The sequence below is a fragment of the Nothobranchius furzeri genome, chromosome 10 (assembly GCF_043380555.1).
Source record: "Nothobranchius furzeri strain GRZ-AD chromosome 10, NfurGRZ-RIMD1, whole genome shotgun sequence".
NCBI lineage: Eukaryota > Metazoa > Chordata > Actinopteri > Cyprinodontiformes > Nothobranchiidae > Nothobranchius > Nothobranchius furzeri.
The window spans coordinates 48571880-48593656 of record NC_091750.1 but is presented as its reverse complement, the minus strand read 5'-3'; the positions used below and the strand labels follow the sequence as shown (position 1 = coordinate 48593656).

General features: G+C 43.5%; 2 protein-coding genes across 8 annotated transcripts; both read right to left on the bottom strand.

Moving 5' to 3' along the window:
• Positions 1–1190: 1190 nt before the first annotated feature.
• On the bottom strand, positions 1191–15595 carry taf1 (TAF1 RNA polymerase II, TATA box binding protein (TBP)-associated factor). 6 transcript variants are annotated; one of them, XM_070555707.1, is made up of 41 exons: positions 15448–15595; positions 15191–15305; positions 14962–15085; positions 14765–14881; positions 14326–14448; positions 13894–14138; positions 13563–13778; positions 13235–13477; positions 12914–13154; positions 12721–12828; positions 12474–12641; positions 12238–12365; positions 11468–11575; positions 11156–11329; positions 10846–11019; positions 10656–10760; positions 10376–10576; positions 10146–10287; positions 7487–7617; positions 7337–7417; positions 7097–7246; positions 6891–7010; positions 6605–6780; positions 6294–6526; positions 5986–6193; positions 5697–5868; positions 5335–5546; positions 5140–5248; positions 4965–5063; positions 4713–4890; positions 4544–4611; positions 4344–4466; positions 4172–4264; positions 4013–4097; positions 3395–3462; positions 3196–3312; positions 2803–2910; positions 2553–2648; positions 2221–2431; positions 1820–1985; positions 1191–1624 (listed from the first exon to the last, which is right to left on the bottom strand). In XM_070555707.1, exons 2-41 carry the CDS (start codon positions 15302–15304, stop codon positions 1402–1404), a joined length of 5958 nt encoding a protein of 1985 aa, XP_070411808.1. In that variant the 5' UTR covers position 15305; positions 15448–15595; the 3' UTR covers positions 1191–1401. The 6 variants fall into 6 exon arrangements, with proteins under 6 accessions (XP_070411808.1, XP_070411811.1, XP_070411809.1 ...); XM_070555710.1 differs by having other exon boundaries at positions 5703–5868; XM_070555708.1 differs by having other exon boundaries at positions 13894–14135.
• Positions 15596–16695: 1100 nt separating this feature from the next.
• fam76b (family with sequence similarity 76 member B) lies at positions 16696–21378 on the bottom strand. 2 transcript variants are annotated; one of them, XM_015960985.3, is made up of 10 exons: positions 21062–21378; positions 19717–19781; positions 19569–19623; positions 19164–19319; positions 18877–19076; positions 18591–18641; positions 18418–18495; positions 18041–18179; positions 17867–17968; positions 16696–17540 (listed from the first exon to the last, which is right to left on the bottom strand). In XM_015960985.3, exons 1-10 carry the CDS (start codon positions 21146–21148, stop codon positions 17451–17453), a joined length of 1023 nt encoding a protein of 340 aa, XP_015816471.1. In that variant the 5' UTR covers positions 21149–21378; the 3' UTR covers positions 16696–17450. The 2 variants fall into 2 exon arrangements, with proteins under 2 accessions (XP_015816471.1, XP_015816472.1); XM_015960986.3 differs by having other exon boundaries at positions 18041–18176.
• Positions 21379–21777: the final 399 nt, after the last annotated feature.

The window sequence follows — 21777 nt, the reverse complement described above, 5'->3', positions numbered from 1 at the left end:
GTGCTGCACAATCGGTAAGCTTTTGGTCACTGGACCTCAGGAACCTGCTGGGGGTGTACCTACCATTGACGTATATATATATATATATATATATATATATATATATATATATATATATATATATATATATATATATGTATATATAATGTCGATGGTAGGGAATGAGAAGGTCACTAATGTAAGATGGTGCTTGTCCATGTAAGGCCCTATAGACCAGAACTAGGATCTTGAAATGAACCCTGAAGTTGACTGGCAGCCAGTGAAGCTGGAGGAGAAGCGGGGTGATGTGGGTGTGTTTGGAGGACTTGGTCAGAAGCCGAGCACAGGCATTTTGAACCACCTGTAGACGGTTCAGGGAGGTTCTGCTCAGACACGTGAAAAGAGAGTTACAGTAGTGTAAGCGTGAGGAGATGAAGGTGTGGAGAACTGTCTCAAGTTCAGAGCGAGACAGAATGGGACTCAGCTTAGCAATGTTCCTGAGATGGAAGAAGGAAGAGCGAACAAGAGAACTGATGTGAGAATCCAGGGTGAGAGCTGGGCCAAAGGTCACGCCAAGATTCCTGACAAGAGACCAAATTTGAATGATAAATGACCCGCACTTGTATAGTGCCATTCAGAGCCAGTTCTCCAAAGTGCTTTACACTAGTGTAGAAATTAGATTACCAAAGCAAGGGTATTTCTTTATATTAGGGCTGGGCATTAAATCGGAAATTTATTGTTAATGAAATTTCTGATTATCAAGATAATGTCTCCCATGTCAATAAATTTGATAATATAAAAACTAAAAGATCTGTGCAGGTTGGCAATGTTCATGTCCCTTTAAGCTGAATCACCTTGAGTCAAGTAGAAATGTGACTCAACGTAATACAGAAGACAGCCCCATCTAGTGGACAACTTCTGTTTATGCGCTTATCGTCCATTTATCGTTATCAAGGTGAAATCCTTAATAAATCGTGACATTGATTTTAGACCATAACGCCCAGCCCTAGTTTACACTGAACAAAACATTTTAATTCAGAAAATTTGGAAATATTTTTATTAAAAAAGATTAATTGCAGGAAGTGACACAAGGTTGCTTTAAGGAAGTTCATTTAGTAAATGTATTTAATGTTTTTCCTTTTAACTTTAATAAGTGGTGAGCAATTCAAGAAATTCAAGCGCTAAGCAAATGAGCTCAAATCTGCAAACAGTACGAAGACGCAAATACTAAACTTTATTTACAAAGTAAGAATTTACATATTTACCAGAGAAACTACATTTCTGTTATAAATGTGAGATTACAGTAGGCCACACACACACACACACACACACACACACACACACACACACACACACACACACACACACACACACACACACACACACACACACACACACACACACACACACACACACACACCCCTAGTTGTCAGAGTCCATGTCGCTGTCTCCTCCGATAGATCTGAACTCTTCGCTCTCTTCATCTTCACTCAGCTGGGCCTGAGAGAGCACAGCTGGGCCTCTCCTCCGAGCTTCATCTTCTTCGTCTTCCTCCTCCTCTTCACTGATGCCGTACTCCTCTCCGTTTCCCATGCTGGACGGCTGTATCTGACTCTGACTCTGTGTCTCCTCGTAGCTGCCGTAACTTGGAAAAACAAGAGAGACAAACTGTCATTTAGAAGTGCAGAAAACCACATTTTAGGTCATTTAAACATCCACCATTACGGTCTAAATGTAAAACAATTCTATGATAATTATTTTTAACAATTTCCCACTCAGAAAAAAGCTCAAGATGTTTAAAACGTCCTTTCTCTCTCTCTCTGAGAAGTGTCTGTTGTACCTAATGTTGCTGTCCTCCATGTTTTCATTCCCGTCTCCTTCATAGGACATCATGCTCTCGTCCTGCTCCATGCCCATTCGGGCTATCTCCTGAGCTCTCCGAGGAGGCGGGGCTCGCAGATCCAACTCCCGGTCAGAGTCGCTGCCACTCTCTGAGAGCTGTATGGCTGCAGGGACACAAAACACACAAGGACAGTTTAGACAAGGTGGCTGGACATTTGGAGACATTTTTAAAGGTGTTTCCAAACCAGCGCTGTAAAGGAAGGGATAATTATTCATAACTGTTTCACTTAAAGCTCACAATTTAAGGTGAAACTGCAAAAAAACTACAAACAAGGACATCCTGTAAGAAAATATTTAAGAAGCAGGCAGCTTGTGTCTGAGCAGCAGATGTGGCCTCACAGGAGAAAGGGTTGTCTCCTTCTTCCTCACTGGCATCATCCTCTCCATCAGACATGAGCAGGTCCTGATACAGAACGCTGGATTGAGCCGGATGGCTTAATCTGCTGTGGTCTCCCTCCTCTTCCTCGTCCCGATCGTGTGGCCGTCTGCGAGATGGCAGCAACATCTCTTCATCATCTTCATCCTCCAGATCTCCGTCAGCATCCTCCGCCTGGAAACACAGGTATCATTAACACGTAACCCACATAGAACAATTTTAAAATGTAGACAAACACCTTAGTAGAAAATAATCCTGACAAATCAAGAGAACCTCCATAATTCATCTCTCTTACAGGAGCAGGAGTCTTGGGTTTGCCATCATCTTCCTCCTCAAAGCCCTCAATGTCCACATCTGAGTCTTCCTCTCTAGGTCTTCTGCCGTGTCGCCCCTGAGAGCCAAGATAAGAACTCGTAACTCACCTGTTAGAACGCTGTGTTCTTTATTTTACATGAACGGGAGCATAAAAAGTGCAGGATGAAGCTGGGATGCTCTGAGGAGAGGCAGCGTGTGGTTATGAGCCTTGTTTTAGACACTCTCCATACCTGCCCCCCTCTCTTCTCTGGAGCAACCACTAGAGGTCCCTCAGAGAAAAGGCTGCTGGGCTCTCTGGGCAGACTCCCTGAAGCCACGCTGTCAAACAGATCAGCAGGCTGGACAACGCCACACAGGAGTGGCAACGCACAAAGAAGAGACGTGACGCGAGGGCAGGAGTGACGGAGAGAAACAGGTTGGGAGAAAGAAGACACTACGGTGAAGAAACCTCACTGTACAGATATAACATGACAATCTGGAGGAAGGGGAGGGGTGTTAGCACAGTGCACAAGTGAAGAAAGAGCAGGACGGGCCAAGAAGCTATTGGAAGTTTAGTCTACTTATTTGGACCCGAGTTACGACCTAGAGCATGTTAACAGACCAGGAGGTCCAGAGCTGCGTACCTGCGGCGTGTATGGTCCAGGTGTCATTGGGTCCAGACTGTCCAGGTCTGCCACATCCAGAGCTGCCTCCTTCGCAGCAGAGATGTCCTTCTCCAGCTGTGTCAGGTGCTCATCATACTATGGATAGTTATTTTAGCATCATTACAACCTGTGGAACTTTTTAGGTGAAAAACAATCTGAGAAAAAAAGTTCAACAAACCTCAGCCAAGGTGTGCTCACACACACTGATGATGTCCAGGGCTGTTTTGGTGAAAGGACTGTCAGGACCTGCAAAATAATATTGAACCAATGCTTTACTCGTCTAAATTACCTGTTTTGAATCAGTCGAGTAAAAACCTGGCCTGGCCAGCCATGCCAATGCTTCCTTATGAGAAGCAAAGGGCCTGGTGACGCTCCCATTCAAATAATCCCACCCCCTGGGAATTCTAAGCGAGCCAATCAGCGCTGAGCGGCGTACGTGGCAACGCAATGCTCAGTTTCTCACAAACAACGAAGACGGCATCTGAGGCGGAGCTCGCTGCGGCTCTTTGCTCTGTTCTAAATGACTCAGACGTGTCTTTAAAACCATAACAAGAAGCGCCTTTCTTCTAAAGACAGATGTTTGGACCGTTGCCAGACGCCATCTTTGACTACAACTAAAAACTACAGCGTTGAGCGATACAGTTGTCATTTCCGCCTTTTTTCTGACTGATTATTTTTGAGCTGGCTAGTCCCGCCCCTCAGGGTGCTCTCTTGAGTGTCCAGACTCGTACAGAGGCCAGGCTAGTAAATACCTGCAGCGGTTGTTATGGTAACAGAGGTTATAGCCATGACCTACCGTTGTATTTGATGCTGTTGGCATGGATGAGACTCACATCCGACAGGAACACTTCTCTGTTCTGGTATTTATGTTTGGAGATGTTCTGTTGGAAGATCGGTTAGATGTTGAATGCTGCTAAGGACAGAAATCAGGCTTGAAACATTGCGAGCTGCTCACCTTTCTGATGGACTCCAGATCCATGGGGTTCACGATGACTTTGTAGTAATCAGGCACAAACTTTTTATTAACAGGATGATGAAACGGCCAGGACTGAAAGAGGGGAACAGGAGGAGTTAACATGCATTGATGCTTTGTGATGACTGAAGCAAGACAAGGGAAGAAGACTCACGTCAGGAACAGCCATCATCTTCTGGGTAATGATGTTGTCCAGGATGAAGGAGAAAGCCACCTGATCGTCATCATCCAGCAAGGGGTTGATAGCTTTCTCCAGCCTCACCAGCCGGTCCTCCTTCTGCAGTCACAGGCAGAGGTTTGATGATTAATGAGAAAGACGACGAGAAAATCAAAACCTCACAGCAGCTGACTCACTTCTTTCAGCTTAGCGTCGCACAGGTCCAGCATGGACTGGGCCACTTGAGTTATGGGATGTTTTGCTCCTGGTGGAACCAAAGCAGAGATCCATCTCAGCACACTGGTGTGAGGTCAAAAGTCTCACTGGCTCTGAAGGTTTCGTTTTAAAAACCTGCTATGAAGTTACCGTTGTAGGTGGCGCTGTTTTTGACAATCAGCTCCACCGCTTCACGGAACTCCTCCCTCGATGGGTACATCCGCTTTCGTACGTTCTCCCTCAGTGTCTGTAGGTCCATGGGACGAGTGATGATCTTGTAGTAGTCCTTCACAACCTTGGCATTGACGGGTGTGTGGAACGGGTACGTCTGAATTTAAGAGACAGAGGGATGACGGAAAAGCCTGCAGAGCAGAAGAATAAGCAGGTGGTGTGTCTGCTCACGTTGGGATGATCCCGCATGTCGTTGATGATGTTTTCAAGCACAGAGGACAACGTGACCATCGGATCGGTGCGTCTGCGGTGGATTGCTTTGTGTGGTTTCTGTCCAAATTAAATGTAACACATCAGCTAAGAAGCCTTCATAACGCATCACAACATGCTGCACCACAATGCTTACATTGAGGTAGTCACAGTGGACTGCGCTGCCTACGCGCCTTTTCTTCTTCTGTGGAAGCTGCTGCTTGGGGAACTTCAGCACCAACGACTTTCTGCGCACCTCGTCAGCACTGCCAAAAGAAGAAGAGTCAGCAGAGGTCGGTGGCACAGGACCTCCACAAAGCACAAATGAACGGAGCTCTACGACATTTGTCACCTTTCAATGAGCTGCTTGCCCAGAACAATCTTTGTGCCTTCCACCTTGATGAGTTCTTCGTTGTCGTTGTGGATGACGGTCTTCTCCAGCTCCTCCTCCTGCTCCTCAGTCATAGCGACAGGGTTCGAGGGCGGGGCGTTGGTTTGATTGTACAGGGGGCAGAACTTGTTGGTCCTCATGTGACCGATGGCCCCACATGCTCCACACTTCAGCTGGAAAGCAGAAGCAAACATTAAGGAACACAACACCGATCAAGCTGAACTACAAAAATAAAACAACTACACAGCTCCAACACAAAATCATAAGCCCTGGGTTTGCAGAGGAGAAGATCAAATAAAAAGAAACTGAATCAGCAAGCTTACTTTTACCTTGAGGTCTGGTCTCTCTTTAACCTTCTTGGTCTTCTTCTCTGGCGGTCCTTTGATCTTGTCCTTTTCCTGGTTTCTCTTCAGCCTCCGAAGCTGCTCCTGAATACGCCGACGCTCCTTCCTCATCTCTTCTCTGTGCTGCTCATCAAAGACGGCAAACTTCCGTCTGCAACCACAAAGAGACACATTTCAATTTAGCTTCCCGCAACATGAGGCGCCTCATCAATGCACCACACTGGGCTAAAAAACAAAAGGTTGCTTCCTGCCTGCAGATGAAACTCACATGAACTCATCATCCTTGGTGGTCCTGATCCTGGTGTAGGCATCGATGACTGAAGCTTTACGAACGGTTTCACAGCGGACGTACTCTTTGCCGTCCTCATCCCTGAAGGTGCGATAGATCTTGAGTCTGCGTCCCGTAGCGGATGAGTTTAGGCTGGTGACAGACGACGTGTCGTCATCTTTGTGGGAGCTGGTGGACAGGGAACTGGCTGTGAAGTGGAGAAATGTAATGTTAACAGTTAAAGCCTTTAAATGAACAGGCAGCACAGGTTTCTGTGTAGAAACAAAATAAGAATGAGCCAAGCGTACATAAGCCCTTGCGTCGGTCTTTGCGTCCCTTATTGTCACGATCACTCTCCTCGCCCATCAGCATCCTCTGCAGCTCCTTCCTCTCCTGTTCCTCCCTCTCACGGGAAAGCTGAGAGCTGGTCTTTTTATTCTGCAGCATGTTCTCAATGTTCTTACCCATCTCTTCAAAATCACTGTCTTCAGCTGAACTGCTGTCGGTGTCTGTGGACAGCACCTCGGTGGACTCCAGAACTCTGTGGGGAGGGAACATGTAACCCACTCAGGCAGAACCCTGAATGAGAGATGTATGCGAGAATAAACGGGAGTCTGACTTGTTCTGCAGGTCAAAGATCCTCTGACACTCTTCCTTGTAGCGCTCCTGGTGTTCGGCCACAGAGAAGCGGGAGCCTCTGGCGAACTTGCTCATCGGACCTTCGCCTGACCGAGCCTGCTCCGTGGACATGGTTCTCACCACATCGATCACCTCCCAGCGGGAGAGCTTCTTGATCTGCCATGAGGACGATAACCTTTTAAAAAGGCTGAACCCTAAAAACTAAATCTGATGAACACATTGATTTATTCTTCTGGCTGATTATCAATCCGATCGTTTGGGCTCACCTCTTCTTCTGGAACACCAAACTTACGAAGGAGTTGCTTGGCGTTCTTAAGCGATAACCTCCTCAGATCTGCATCTGTCCCTGTCACCGTCTTTTTAACCGGCTGCGGCTCTTTGTCATCCTGGTATTACAACAAAGGAAGTGGAGTGAAACAAAAACAAAAAGAAGGTGATGAAGATGGCCGGTCTCCACCTCAGAGGATCTCACCTTCTGCTGGGTGGGTTTATTGGGGACTTTAACATAGGAGAAGCCCTCCCCACAGCCAGTAGGATCAGCCACACCCGTAACCTCCAGCAGGCACTTCCCCTTCATGGCAGAAATGAAGGCTCTGGTTGTGTTCCACGGAGCAGTCCGCACCTACAGCGAGTGACAGAATCATTGCGGATCTGGCATAGTATTTTTTTGTTGTTGTTGTCATTCTGAGGAAGACTCTTTAATCAATCATACCTCATCATCAATTTTCATTTGGAAGTCCTCTTCATTCTCCTCTTCTGGAGCAAAGAAGGATTTCTCACCGTAGCCAGCGTCCTGCAACAGTGAACAATTAGAGACTCCCTCTGTCAGAGCGTATGGGTACCTGGATGTGGAGACATTTACCTTGAGCCTCTGCTCTGCCACTAGCATGCTGTAGTAAGCACAGCACTGTTCTGGAGACACCATGGCTCTGATTTCTTCTTCTGTTGGCAATCTGAAGTCCGGCTTCAGCACCCACCAGTTTGAGTCCATCCCTGCCATGAAAAAGAAGCGTTTTATTCTTATTTATTAGGCCCGAGCAGTGAAGCTGCGAAGGCCTATTGTATCTGCTCCGTTTATTATTACGCTTTCTTTCTTTCTTTCTTTTTTCTTCCGCGTCTTTGACTGGCCTTTAGGGGGTCTTAGCATATCCAAAAAGTCACCAAATTCTGGCCCAATATAGAAAGTGCGTGAAATTTACGTATTTCACTGGCGATGTGAAAGTTCATAAAAAAATGGCTGAACAGCGCCCCCTAGAAAGTGAAAAATACCCCTCTCCATAAAGCTTAGTTTATCGTACAGTTATGAAATTTGGTACACTTGTAGAACTCAACAATACGCACAGAAAAGCCTCTTGCATCCATGGTCAATATCAAACAGGAAGTCGGCCATTTTGGACTAAAGTGGCCATTTTGACCCTGTTTCGGCCATTTCTTGGGTCTATATTTGGTTGAACAGTTTGGTCATTTTTCGCACGATCGTCTCAAAAATAGTGTGCGATCGAACAGAAGCGACGGACGATTAAAATGAGACATAAAATTGACTTTTCGTAAATACTGAAGGGGCGGGACCAGGCCTCAAAGTTCGAGCACTCGCCAAAAAAATTCAAATTGCTATAGATTCATAAATGAAAGAATTACAGTTAAAGAAATGTTCTACGGACAATCATCATCGCCCCCCGAAGACAAATGAATGGTCGATTGATGATGTCACATAAGCCCCGCCCCTTCAGGACTTAAAAGGTCAAGTTTTACTGAGAAATTTTCCAAAATTCGCCCTTTCCAATAATCACCCCAAATTTGTAGCGGGTAACTGAAGACAAGTTGGGGTTGCTTGGCGTCACTTTATGGGAGTTTTCTCCAGAAGGCGGGGCTGTGGCGGCGCGGCGAAGTCAGGCGTACCGCTTAGGCCTTACGTTTGCCTCCCATTTCGTCATTTCTAGAGATATCGCCACGAAACTTCTTGTGAGTGATCCTAGTCTGGCCCCCCAAAAAATCTGATGTGAAATTCTGGTGGGCGTGGTCTATTTTCTGAAATAGCGCCCTCTAGGACCATTAAAACTGACAGCCCCAAGCCATGCTTTGACTGAGGATTACGAAATTTGGTACACTAATGTGGTGTCTCAGGACCTACAAAAAAGTCTCTTGGAGCCAAGTGCAATGTCGCACAGGAAGTCGGCCATTTTGGTCCAAGTGCGCGATTTAGTGGTTTTCGCACACGTTGTTTGGAGAGTGATGCTCCGTCGCCCTTTTCACCAATCACCTTCACACTTCTGCTATATACTCTTAAGACATAGATGAAAAAATTCAACCGTCGGATTTTAAATAAGTATAAAGGTGTGGGCGTGGCTAAGCCTCAAACTCTGACCTGTCGCCACGCCACTCTTTTTTTCACAGCTCCCTATTGGACTCCTTTTATCCAATCACCACCAAACAGTGGCAAATAGCAGCAGACAAGATGAGGTCACTTGGTCTATAGTACTGGCAGGTTTCGAATAAAGGCGGGGCTTTGGGAGCATGGCAAAATTCGCCATCACGACATGGAAATACGTTTGTCTCTCATTTCTTCAGTCATTGTGACATCGCCACACAAGTTCTGATGAGTGATCCTACTCTGACCCCTAATAGAATTGGACAGCTGAAGTTTGTGGGCGTGGCCTATATTCCGAAACAGTGCCCCCTAGGACCATTAAAACAGTCAGCCCCAAGCCAAGCTTTGACTGAGGTTCACAAAATTTGGCACACTAATGTAGTGTATCAGGACCTACAAAAAAGTCTCTTGGAGCCAAGCGCAATGTCGCACAGGAGGTCGGCCATTTTGGTCCAAGTACTCAATTTAGTGGTTTTCGCACACGTTATTAGGAGAATGATATCTCCTCGCCCTTTCCACCGATCACCTTCAAACTTCTGCTATATACTCTTAAGACATAGAGGAAAAAATTCAACCGTCGGATTTTAAATAAGTATAAAGGTGTGGGCGTGGCTAAGCCTCAAACTTTGACCAGTCGCCATTACCTTATTTGACTTAACAACTCCCATGTGCATGATCAGATCAATTTCATACTTTTGTCTGTGTGATCACTGACCACATCTGAAGACAGTGACAATGTGGACAGCTGACATCACCTAAGCCCCGCCCCCTGACTACAGGAAGTCTATTGTTTTATGGTGAACTGCCCATATTTGTCCCCTCTAATTTAGTCAAGATGACACTAAGGTCATGCACTGTCTTCATGATGCTGTAATGACCATTCAGATCTGATAGCTTTTCAGAAAGGGAGGGGCTTTGATGCCATGGCGAATTCTGTTCTGGTGGACGTTTCTGTTCCGCGGACGTGCCCTGGTGTCCCGGGCTGCCGGCCAGGAAGGGGCGCGGAGCTGGGTTTGGAGAGCGTCGGGGATGGAGCGGAGGGGGTACGGACGGAGGACGAGCAGCTTCACTGCGAGGGCCGAACGACGCTGCTTGCAGCTTTAATTACATTTATTATTTCTAAGCTTGCTGTGTTTTGTCTCAGAATGCTTACCCGTGCGTTTGAAGTCAGCACAGAGTTTGAGCCGTTTCCGGATGCTGCTCTCCGAGTGGGAGGGAAAAGCTTTCTTTATGTCCTCCATTCGGATTCGTCGGGGTCGATCTTTGCTCTTCCAGAACAGACGGTAAATGAACACCTACAGAAAAGACATCAGCCGGCTGAGCGCTTGGAACGATCACGAGGAGAACTTTGTGGGAGGTGTTGATCGGGACACATAAGAATACCTGCAGGAAGTCTCTGATGTGGGTATTGGCACGTTTGGAGTTTGGACCTGGCACTTCAAACAAGGGGCACTCCTGGCCAACGACAAAAATGTCCACAATCTCTCGAATGTAGTAGCCATGTCGGGTTCGTATGACCAGGAAATCTGTCTCTGGCATCTTGTGCAGGTAGATCGGAGCACGGAAGAGGTTGTTTTCAAAAGCCTGTTGGAGAGAGGGAAACAGTCTCATGATACCAGAGAGGATTTAAAACATTATGAGTTTTAATTGTGATGGAACAGACCTGAAGCAGCTGCCCAGGATGTAGAGACCCCAGGAAAGGAGACGTGTGGCAATAAACAGTTTCTCCATATTTACAGTCAGGCGCTCCGGGATCTTTCCCAGGTTTCTGTAACAGCAACAGAAAATGAATCCAATCGACTTCACCCTTTCACACCAAAATACAAGAGATGAAAAGCAAAAGCCACTCTCACCCTTTTGTAGTAGTTTTTGATCTTGGTTGCCATGCCGACCTGCATGATGAGAGGAGCGTATTCCTCGCTGTACTCTGCTAAGATCAGGTCTCCGTCTTTACCCGTTAAGTCCTGCGGCGTTCGCATGAAGAACATGTCCCCACCTCCTGCTGCCTGCCGCTCTTGTTCTCTCATCTGTTTAACAAACACGTTTTCTCTCTGTCATTCACGGCATCATTAATGTAACAAATAAGAATAAAACAAACAAACAAAAGAAAAAAAAGAATATTTTGAAGATTCTCTAAATGAAAAAGTTGAATCTGGACTTTACTTTGGCCTTCTTCTTTATGTGTTTGAGCAGCGGCTGGACAGCGTGGGGACCTGGCTGAGCTAAAAGTCCAAACGAGTATTTCCTCAGAGTCGAACGATGGAACTGGCGAAGCTTCATGGGTCCCATGTGAGTGGGGAAGAAGGGCTGCCTCAGCTCAAGAGCAGGAATGGAGTGCTGTTGGGACGAGAGTATGTTCAGAATTACTAAACAGATTCTAGCAGCTTGTGTGTGTGTGTGTGTGTGTGTGTGTGTGTGCGTGCGTGCGTGCGTGCGTGGGTGTGTGTGTGTGTGTGTGTGTGTGTAACTTCTCACTTGAATGATGTTGCCTCCGAAGGTTCCTCTCAGGCCCTGCTGTTTGGGATAGTAGAACTCATCGTTGGAAAGGTTCCAGGGATCTTTAACCTCGGGCTGGGACATGTTCTGAGATGTCAGAAAAAAACACAAGACCTCATTATGAGTAATGACATCTTAAAGGCACACTTGGCAGTTTTAACTTGCTTTTATCACCCCCTAGTGTCCGTTTAGTAGAACCAAAAGCAAAACTTATCTCTTCCTTTTTAGCACCTTAATCTAACAGCTGAAATATCTCCCCAGCCTTCATTATTTTCTGCAGGAGTGATTCATCACTAAACCAAACTAATCTGATCTGCATGATCTGAAACATGTAGGAACTGTGCTGTAAGCAGACTCCAGTGCCAGGCAAGTCAGCTCCATTTTTTTCTAAAACCACTCTGAAGTTGCAAGTGCGGTATTCTGGCCACAGAGGGCAGTAGGGGTCTTAGTGACATTTCATTACCCTAAAGGGTAGTTTTAGCACAAACTGGCTCAAGAACATTACTTTAAAATAATTAAAAGTTGCAGAGTATGGCTTTAATATGGGTTAATTCATTCATATTTATTAAGAAAAATTATGGTAATTATGATGTTTTTTATGCTGCTGGTTTGAATTCACTGTCCTTGCTGATTATACGTTCGCTTTACAGATCTGGGATCATTTTAACAGTAATTAATGCCCATTTCACACCTTTAAGTTTGTCATTTTTCATAATTAAAACATCGTCTGCCTCCATGGCTCAACAAACCTGCTGGGGCTCATCTTTTATCACCCCAGTCTTTCCCAACAGAATGCGACTCTTCTTGATTGCAGTTTCCTTCTTATTCTCTTTTGACGGCGAGTGAGAAGTCATCTCTTCCTTCTCATCAGGAATTTCTGGAAGCAGTGTAGCATAAATCAAAATGGGAACACAGAAAAACATTATAGGAAATATTGAGAGAAGTTTAAAAAGCTTGAAAGTAAATCATCTTATGTAAAACAAACCCAGAATAATATTCTCATCATTAGGATCTAGAGTGAGAACCGGAGGTGTGAGCATGCGATCCATCTCCTGGTCATCCCAGATGATGTTGTCCTCCCACCGGCCGTAGACCAACTCCTCATTGTCAATGGGAAAAATGGAAAACCAGGAACAGTCTTCTTCTTGGGAGACTGCAAAAAGAACGAGTCAGAGATGTTGTTTTGTTTGTACTTATTATCTGTAACATACTGTTGGAATAAAATCACTTACCTTGATTATCGTGAATGCTTTTTTCCCGTTTAGAGACAGAAATTGAAGAAATTTTGGGAATGATCTGGGGCGTTGGTGGCACCAGCTGGGAATTACTTCTGGTTAGACCTGATGAGTCAAGCACACATCATTTTATTTCTATTAAGAACGCATCTTGAACTAATAAAAAGCGAGGGTGGGTGTTTTGTCCTACCCTGCTGTGCGTTGTAAGCATTAGCGTTGCGGGTCATGCTGGATGGGAGCCAACCTGCCAGACTGGCTCTCTGAGTCTTGGTGCCCTTGTGTTTTACATCCTCTCCATTCCAAATAATATCATCCTCCCACTGCAGCTGAGTGACCATCAGGAAGAGCTCATTCTCTAGCGCCAATTTGGTTTCATCTTCATCAACATCATCATCTTCTTCTGTGCGATTGTCATTATCCTGCCTCCGATCCTAAAGACACAGAAGACCCAAAATCTGTTTCGTAATCATAAAAACAGCAGTCTAACACAAAATGAGAAGTGTATTTATACCTCCTGAGGAGTCTCTGTCACCTCCTTGGGTAGATCTGGCTTCTCTGTCTCATCCGACTGCTGCTCCTTAAGCTTGAAGCCGTAGTTAAAACTGCTCCCATCCTCAGGAACACCTAACATGTCGTACCACAGCTGAGCTGGACCGTATCTCCATTCTGCCACTTTAGGTCGAGACTCAGCTTCTTTGTCGACATCACCGCAAGCTTGTGAGAAATTTGATTCCACTGGAGCCATCATGGTTATCTGTTTAATACAGGGAGACCTATAAAGTGATGGACACAGCGACATTTAGCCAGGCTGCTAAGAGCTGACATCACAGCACTTCTACCTCATCGTCGGAGAGACACTGCTCCGGAGGTGGAGGGGGTGCAAGCTCGGAAATCCATCCTGACTTTTTCTCCTGGTTCGGCTCCGAGCCTTCTCCTTCAGGAGGGGGTGTCCCAGGATGCGGATCCCTGTGTTTCCGCTTCTTTTTCCTGCGGGCACTCCTCCAAACTGATGGCATGTTCTTTCCAGGACCAAACAGCCGTAAGAACCTCAGTACCTATTTGTAAATAGACAAAAAGTTCAGACACTCAAATTAAAATTTAAATAACAAATAAAAAGGAAAGAAAAAAAACTTGTAAAATTATCTTCTAGTGCCTCTAAAAATGCTTTACCTTGCCTGGCCTAAACTCTGGGAAGAGCTCTGTCACACCAGGCAACGCTTTAGCAGCGTCTTTCTGCATGATGCCAGCTAGAGGCAGGGTGAGCATGTCTGGGGGCCCTCCCCTTCCTGAACCCTGACAGGGTCGGTCGGTTTCTGACTCAGAGTCTGAGGAGCTGCTGAAGTCAACCTTATCACCAGTGGAGGATGGTGCAATAATAGAAGGAAGGATAATGCCATCGCTGTCTTCACTTGCTGCTAAAATAGACAGAATCACATCCCAGCAGCAGATAATTAAACTTAAGCTTCTGAATTCTGTGATTTAATATGATCAAACCTAACTTCATTTATTGCATGACTTACTATAAACTTGGTAAGGGTAACAATCTGTTTAAGACAAACACGATTACTTTACAGGCACTATTTAGACGTGCTATGTGTTTACCATTTGTGCTCTGAGTGGAGGGTTCTTCTTTCTTAGCAGCCGTGGGAATGCTTGGTGGTGGTGGAGGAGGCATAAGCTTCGAATCAATATTCTCGCTGTCTGCATCATAGTCATCCTCATCATCTGGGATTCAGAAGTTTGGAAAGGCATGTCATAAACACAAAATAGAGGTAAACAAATTCCAAAAGAGTAGATTTTATGTCCAAAACAGGAAGATTAACAAAATGTATACAGGAAAAAAAAATACTACAATGTTTTCTCTTTTGAACTACCAATATTTTATTAGTTTTGTTATTAAAATTTTGATTTAATTCTATATAAAAGTAATTGAAACAAAAGTAAATGATCTTTTGCAGCTTATTTCAAAACTTTTACATTCTTTAAAACATTTTCTGTCACTACAAAGCTGTTTTTAGTCTCACGCTCAGCAGATGATCACCTGTTTTTCTGCTTGGCTGCAAAGATCCCATGGCCTGATAGTATTTTTTAGTCTCATCCTCAGCAACCTCACTGATGTCAGAATAATCGACTGCATCGTCTGTGCTTTTCACCCAACCTGCAAGCGGAAGTAAATCTGAAATCAATTTTGTATTCACATTGCTGTCATGTTAAGGTCTTTGAAACATCTCTACTCACCCTCTGAATCCACACTTCCAGGGTCTCTGTGCTCCTCTTTTCCCTCATCCTCATTGGCAGTAATCTCAGTAATGAGAGAGCCCAGACCCAGACTCCCCAAACCAGCTAGGTGCTTTTTAGACTCCTGGTTAAAGATCAGTAAAAAACATGTGTACATCAAAAAGCCACACCGTGATATAATGGCAAAATAGATTAATTTTAAGCACGGAAATGTCTTAGAAACACCCACATTGTCCAGAACACTGTCTCCCTCTAACTGTCCATCTTCGTTGATGTTTCCAAAGAGGAAACCAGTAAGGGAAAAGGGACGATCCTGGTCCTCGTCGCTGTCTGAATCCGACATCCTACGCAAAGAACATTCCCAGAATTGATTTACTTGAACCCTCCTCTGAAAACCACACAAAACTAACTGAGTGCGCAATGACACTTACATATTTTGCAACGTCTATCGTTATAAACATGATAAAATATTTAAGCATCACTTACTTTTTCGGACCTCTCTAGTCTTTTTTGAAGACTTTTTAAAGCCAGTTTAATATTTTTTTACTGAATGCTAATGTTAGCAGCTAAAAGCTAAAATGATAGCTAATGTTAAGACTAGTTAGCTTAAACAAATTCTATATTTTTTTCCCTGTACTCACGTTAACGTTAAAGATAAAATATATATATATATATACACACATTTATATATATATATATATATATATATATTTACGAGAATTCTAACGTAACCGATTTAAACACAGACATTTGTTTTTATTTGCGTCAAACAGATGCAACCCTGCAACGGAGCGGAAGTATCTAGTGACCCGGATGTATTCCCGTGATTGGCACGCAACGTTATGTTGCATTACTGCCCCCTACTGGAGTAGAGCGTGGACCAGGAAACTAAATGCCACCAAATACTAAATCCCCAAATAATTAAATATGTAAACAACATAAATTAAAATACAGCTAAAATAAATAAGAAATAAAGGTTAGCAACTGCAATTTCAGTACTAAAACTTTACCTTTCTATAAGATGTGTTGATGCTCTTCAAACTTTGAATGCTGCTTCCTTCCTTTCTACAATTTCATGTTTCTGTTTCTTTAGAAATCTTTTAACTATTTTATAATATGCACCAGATCAGATAGCTGCAGGTCGTGGTTTTTTTACACTATCACTCCATACCTCAACTATTATTTTTCCAATTGAGTAACCTGAATTTAAATGAGAATAAATCACAGCCTCAGATAAATTACCCTGTAGCTTGTGAAAGTTTTTGATATCTTTAATGTCAAATCTTTACAATCAACTGACAAAAAGGTAAAGCACAGGTGCAATCATTTAGTGTTGGAATGAAAAGACCAAGATTTTAGGCTTTTATTAACACCATCCTTGCTAAATGTGTATTATTGCATAACAATGACATTTTTGTTATCATAAAATCACAGAATAAATAGACGATCGGTCAATAATGCAAGCACCCAGAGACAGTTTAGCCAGTTTTAATAGTTTTAAACACTTGAGATTGAAAAAAGTACAAAAGTGATCCTGAACACCACAGTATGACACCAGCCTAGTAGAGTCAAGTGGTAGGTGTGTTCCTTTCAAATGCATCTTCTACCGACACATTAATGTCAACTGGCCATATCATACACATATCATACTCACTAAAACAGACAGAAGCAATGGTTTAAATACAATGGTTGACCCAAGTAAATACATGTACAAATGATTCTTAAAAAACTAAGTAAAAGGAAGGTAAAGGAGTCTGAACACAATGCCATTCCGGTATCTGGCAGTAAAATCATGCATTATTACAATCGTTCCAGTAAAGAGAAACAGCAAAGCTGTCACACAGTGAGGAAGTGAGCTGCAGAGAGGCATTTAGCCATTCAGCGCACACCTAGGTTGTTTTCTGATTTCTGAGATCTCTTCCACTGAGCAGCAGCTTAGTAGTAACCCATTCGGTGTTTTGCATACATTGTGTTGTTACAAATCTGTTTAAGAGAGCTTGCCTTCCACAAGCCATTTAGAAAAATATAACTTAATTGCTTTTGAAAACCCCAAAACGTGGAGCATCCTCTCGGTATGTTATGAGAGAATAAAAACAATGCTAAGAAATACAGTCGAATAAATAAATGCATGACATCTATAAAAAAAAACAAGTGGATAGAGTCACCAGAATGCTCGCCACAAAAGCACAAAACCACGCTTTGTGTTTTGGCCCGGCAGTGTCAGAAATGAGGGCTCCGCCTTCCACGTTTTTCTAAAAATTACATCCGATGATCCTGAAGGAGAAAGAGCCATAGAATATCTAAAATATGTTAATATGGAGAAAGGATTCTTTAATGTAACGACTTGTTTCCTTGTACAATGTGATCTCTGGCTTCAAGAGTTAAGAAGCAATCAATGTTGACGTGATGAGGGCACACAGGAAGGAGACGGTCACAGTGTTACAAAAAAGAAGCCTCTCTGTTGCTGTTACCCGCGGCTCGGCCTATTGTTAGGGCAACAGCAGCGAGCTTCCTGTCCGGTCAAACTTTTTCCCCTTTGACAGGGCAGCCACTTGTTTCATCAACTCCCTGTTCTTAGTCTGTGGAAACAAATACATACACGTGTTAGAACAGATGCTTTCTTTTTCTTCAAATAGACAAACAGTTACAAAACATTTGGTTTTGTCCATTCTAACAAAGACATTTATCTAATGCAGGTGAAATCGATTAGCTAAAACGCCGGGAGCTCGATGGCTCAGTCATACAGCTGTAACGGAAAAGTGACATTTAAAAGGAAACTTTCCAACTCCTTTGTAACTGATATCAAAGTCTGACGAGCTTGTGTGCACTTTTGACCTCATATTTGTACTTGACAGCCAGAAAACACAACTCGACATTTCTAGAGGTGACATGTTAGAAAGCCCACCTGCTGTTGCTCCATGGCCTCCTTGTGTGATTTTTCCATTTGGTTCATCTTCACTCTCATGCTGGACTCCTGGTACTGAAAGTCTGCTTTCAGTTCTGTAAGCTGAGGAGAAATGTCATCATTCAAACCAAACTGCAGACGAATAAGAACAGCTTGGTCGTGCAGGAAGCTCACCTTTCTGTCCTTCTCCAGGATTGTCTGGTCCCTTTGCTGCAGAAGTCTCTTTAGTGACATCACTTCCTCTTTCAGCTGGCTGATGAGGATGAAGTTGTCTGTTCCACCAGAATCCATGGACTGAGTGATGGAACTACTGCTGGGATCAAATTGGAAATGATGCATTAACCCTCTCAGGCTCAAAATAAGCTTAGATAAAAGGACGAACAACTAAGTACTTCAGGGGTACTTCTGAGTTTAAAAATGCTCATGAAACACATATGTGGAGTAACCAGGTAGGTAGGTTTTAACGTTGCAAATCTGCAACGCCTGCCTTCAGAGGGTTAATGCGATTTATATCTAAAAGAATGACTGAAGAAAGGAACTCCTGGTTTTACCTGTCCCCATTAGATGGCTTCATCTCCAGTTTTGGTTTCTTCTTTGGGGTCTCCTTCTGGATCGAAGACGATTTATGGCTGCAAAGTCAGGCCAGATGGAAGTGAGCAAAACACATTTAAATAAACAGCTTTCATATGTCGTTTATGAATTCAAGTGAGAAGAGCAGTTGTACCTTTGCTTCCACAGTCCCGGCTCCTGCTCGGGGCTTAGGCTCCCACTCAGCCTGTGAAAGATAAACAAACACCATCTGATATAGACAATGGTGGTTCCCGGGCCACATTAGGACGGAAAGTTCTTTCCACTTGACCAGTAAAGTACTTGATTTTAATTAATTACAACCTTATAGAAGAAAAGGTGAGCTCATCAACGTATTAAAGCAGAAATCAAAATAAATATCAACACAAATCAGAGAGAATGTTGCAAGATAGAACAAAGACGTGACGCCACGGAGAACATACTTGTGGTGAGAACTGCTGTGTCTGTGTGGGTGGTGATGATGATGGTGATGATGGTGATGGTGGTGCGATTTGGAGTGGTGGTCTTTCTCGTTCAGGGACGAGGAGTTGGAGGAACCAAAGCCCTTCCTCTGCTCTTTAGTCTTCTGCAGGACACGGCGGTAAGACAGAGTACAGAGCCAGCACAGCAGCTTTCCATCCACCTGTAACACGAGTAGGAGACCCGTAAAAACTCACAGTAACATATTTCCAGTAAACACAGACAGACAGAAAGAATGCAATGTTTATACCTTTCTCCTGCCTTCCTCTTTACGATCAAAAGCGCATTGCTGTTTGCACTGTTCACACGTCTGTGGAGGTCCATATTTCTTCTCTGAGTTAGTGCAACGCTGGCACTTTGTCCCGATGAAAGCTGCAATGATGTTACAATACTGGCACGGTTTGGGCTATAAAAACAGAAAGAAAACACTGAATATATTATGATTGCAATTGCCTAAAAAACACCAAAGAACATAAACCAATGTCCAGTTTAAGGTCGCATTCACTGGCAAAAAATTTTGCCTTTATCTAAATAAATCACAACCAATAAAGTGAATTGGATACCAAATTATTCATTTAATGGTACTTGGTCCACAAATGAAGCTGAAGTCAGCACACAACAGTGGTGCAAGGTAGAAAAAGAATCTGCTGCGTACCGTTCCAAACTGTTTCACGTTCTGGGCACACTTCTTGCAGATTGTGTTTGTTTTACTGAAGAAAAACAAGCAAAAGATTAAATCTACATCAAACGAACACAAAGCACAGTAGCGTAGTATGTTTACGGTGGTGAGGCACACATCTCACCTCTCCTGCTGGAACTCAGATCTGCAGTACGTACACTTCACTATTGGATGTGCGATGCGACACTCCTGCATTACCACAAACAAAACAGTGACTTTCATCCCCTCATCCTCCCCTGATGACTATTACAATGGACACAAGACTTGGGTGTGTATCTCCACAGTTGGACAGTGTGTGCTGCACAGGACCTCTTGTCTTGATTGCAATAAGTGGAAATGTCAGCATTTGACTTTTGCAAACGTATTATCAAACCCAATATTACAGGAAAGAAAAGATAGGTTAAATGACTTAATCTAGTTTATCTACATCTTAAAACAAACAAACAAACTTTATTTACGGCAGTGACTTTTTGTACTTAATATCCTGTAAGATAAAAAGTATTTTTTACATTTGAAACATGCTTAAAGTATTATTAAAATTAGAAAACAAAGGAATAACTCACTGATTTTACTTTTCCCTACAGAATTGATCATAACGTTGGACAAAAGCATCTGCCAAATGCGTTAACAAAACAAGAACTAAAAATATGTACAACATAATTACTCTAGGTCCCATTAGCAAACATTTAGATGATCAAAATGTGTTGATTTAAATACAAGTATTTAATAAACTCAGAAGTTTGGAGAAACGTTTGATGAACAGCTACAGGTCTGTCTATTGTAACGTGAGGAAATATGGGTTTTCTGTATATAATAAGTTGGACAGTAGTTAATGACTTAAACCACAATTACAGTGGCAGAGTCATGTTAAACTCCTTCTAAAGTAAGATTAGTCTTTTGGTCTGTAAACTCAAACTTTTAACACTTATTCTTGACTTTGTCATGTCTGGATTAGACAAATGAAAGGCCTGGAATGTGGGTTAGGACCAGCTATCTCAGTGTTGTTTAAAACATTTACAACACACCAATAATTTTGATAAATGGGTCCCTGATTTAGCATCTCTTTAAAATTAAACATCCCCAACGATCATATGGTCAGTCAGCCAATTTCTACGATCCTATAACATCATGGTAATCGGGATTCTGGGATAACTTGTCTTGCCACATCAATCTCTGCTTCGGACTCACATTGCCCCCTGGCTTTTGGTTTTAAAAGTTCTGATGTTTTTAAGCTGTTTCATCTTTGTTAAATCGGTGTTCTGGTTACTTTATAAATTATATTTAGCTGTAGAACACTTTGGTTCAGATGTTCCTAAATGTATTTTAAAAGTTAAACTGACACAAGACGTCTAAATGGAAGTTTTGCAGCTTGTTACATAATCTGTGCTTTGCTAGATCCGAACAGGGTGGCAAGAACACGCGCAGATCTACAGCCATTAGTCTTGTTGTTTGTGTCTTCACACACTAACCTTGCACAGTTGCTGGCCCTGCGACAGCTCCTCGAAGGGGTACCGCTGGTTACACTTCGTACAGGCATACAGAGCCGACGTTGCCATCCTCGTCCGACTGGAGCCACAGAGTTAGCAACAGGAAAGCCGAGTCCAGCTGCGAACTGAACGGATTAACCGCGTTGTTTTCTTTCTAGCCGCTTGCTACCCGAGAGCTAAGAACACACACCGTGCTGGCATCCAGTGCTGGTCCACCGTCAGTTAGCTCGGTAGCGTAGCACGCTAAACAGAAATAGCTCAGCTGGAGGGAGAAGGCGAAGAACAATAAACTCCAGATATTTGGGGTATGTCACCACGTTATACAGCTGCACCGACTTGACATTAGCTTGTAGTTCTGTCGCCACATAAGAAACCCCGGCTAAACAACCACCACATTGAGGTTAAGTTTCCGCTGTTCACGGTTAGAAATGTATTTTCCTACTATTTTCCAGTCTCTCTTTTTTTGTCAACGCCGTTAGTCGTCATGCAACCGGAAGTGGCCGACAGCTCCCGAAGAAGGAAGGAAACCTATCGCGACAAAACATTGTGTCTGCGGGATTCACATTTTGAAATGCACAGAGCCAATCACAGGTCCAGATATTTCAACACGTTTCTACGTCACGAGCAGTGTTTACTGCGGTTTACTGTAACATAAATGCTACTTTGATAGCGTTTTAGCGAAATAATAAGAAAAAAAA

Coding starts and splice junctions, on each gene's coding strand:
- taf1 (XM_070555707.1), bottom strand. CDS start 15,304: ATGTCGGATTCAGACAGCGACGAGGACCAGGATCGTCCCTTTTCCCTT. Junction 15,086..15,190: donor GAGACAGTGTTCTGGACAAT/GTGGGTGTTTCT, acceptor ATCTTTAACCAG/GAGTCTAAAAAGCACCTAGC. Junction 3,313..3,394: donor GTGAGCACACCTTGGCTGAG/GTTTGTTGAACT, acceptor AACTATCCATAG/TATGATGAGCACCTGACACA.
- fam76b (XM_015960985.3), bottom strand. CDS start 21,148: ATGGCAACGTCGGCTCTGTATGCCTGTACGAAGTGTAACCAGCGGTAC. Junction 18,496..18,590: donor CCGGGACTGTGGAAGCAAAG/GTACAACTGCTC, acceptor CTGACTTTGCAG/CCATAAATCGTCTTCGATCC. Junction 18,180..18,417: donor AAGCCATCTAATGGGGACAG/GTAAAACCAGGA, acceptor ATTTGATCCCAG/CAGTAGTTCCATCACTCAGT.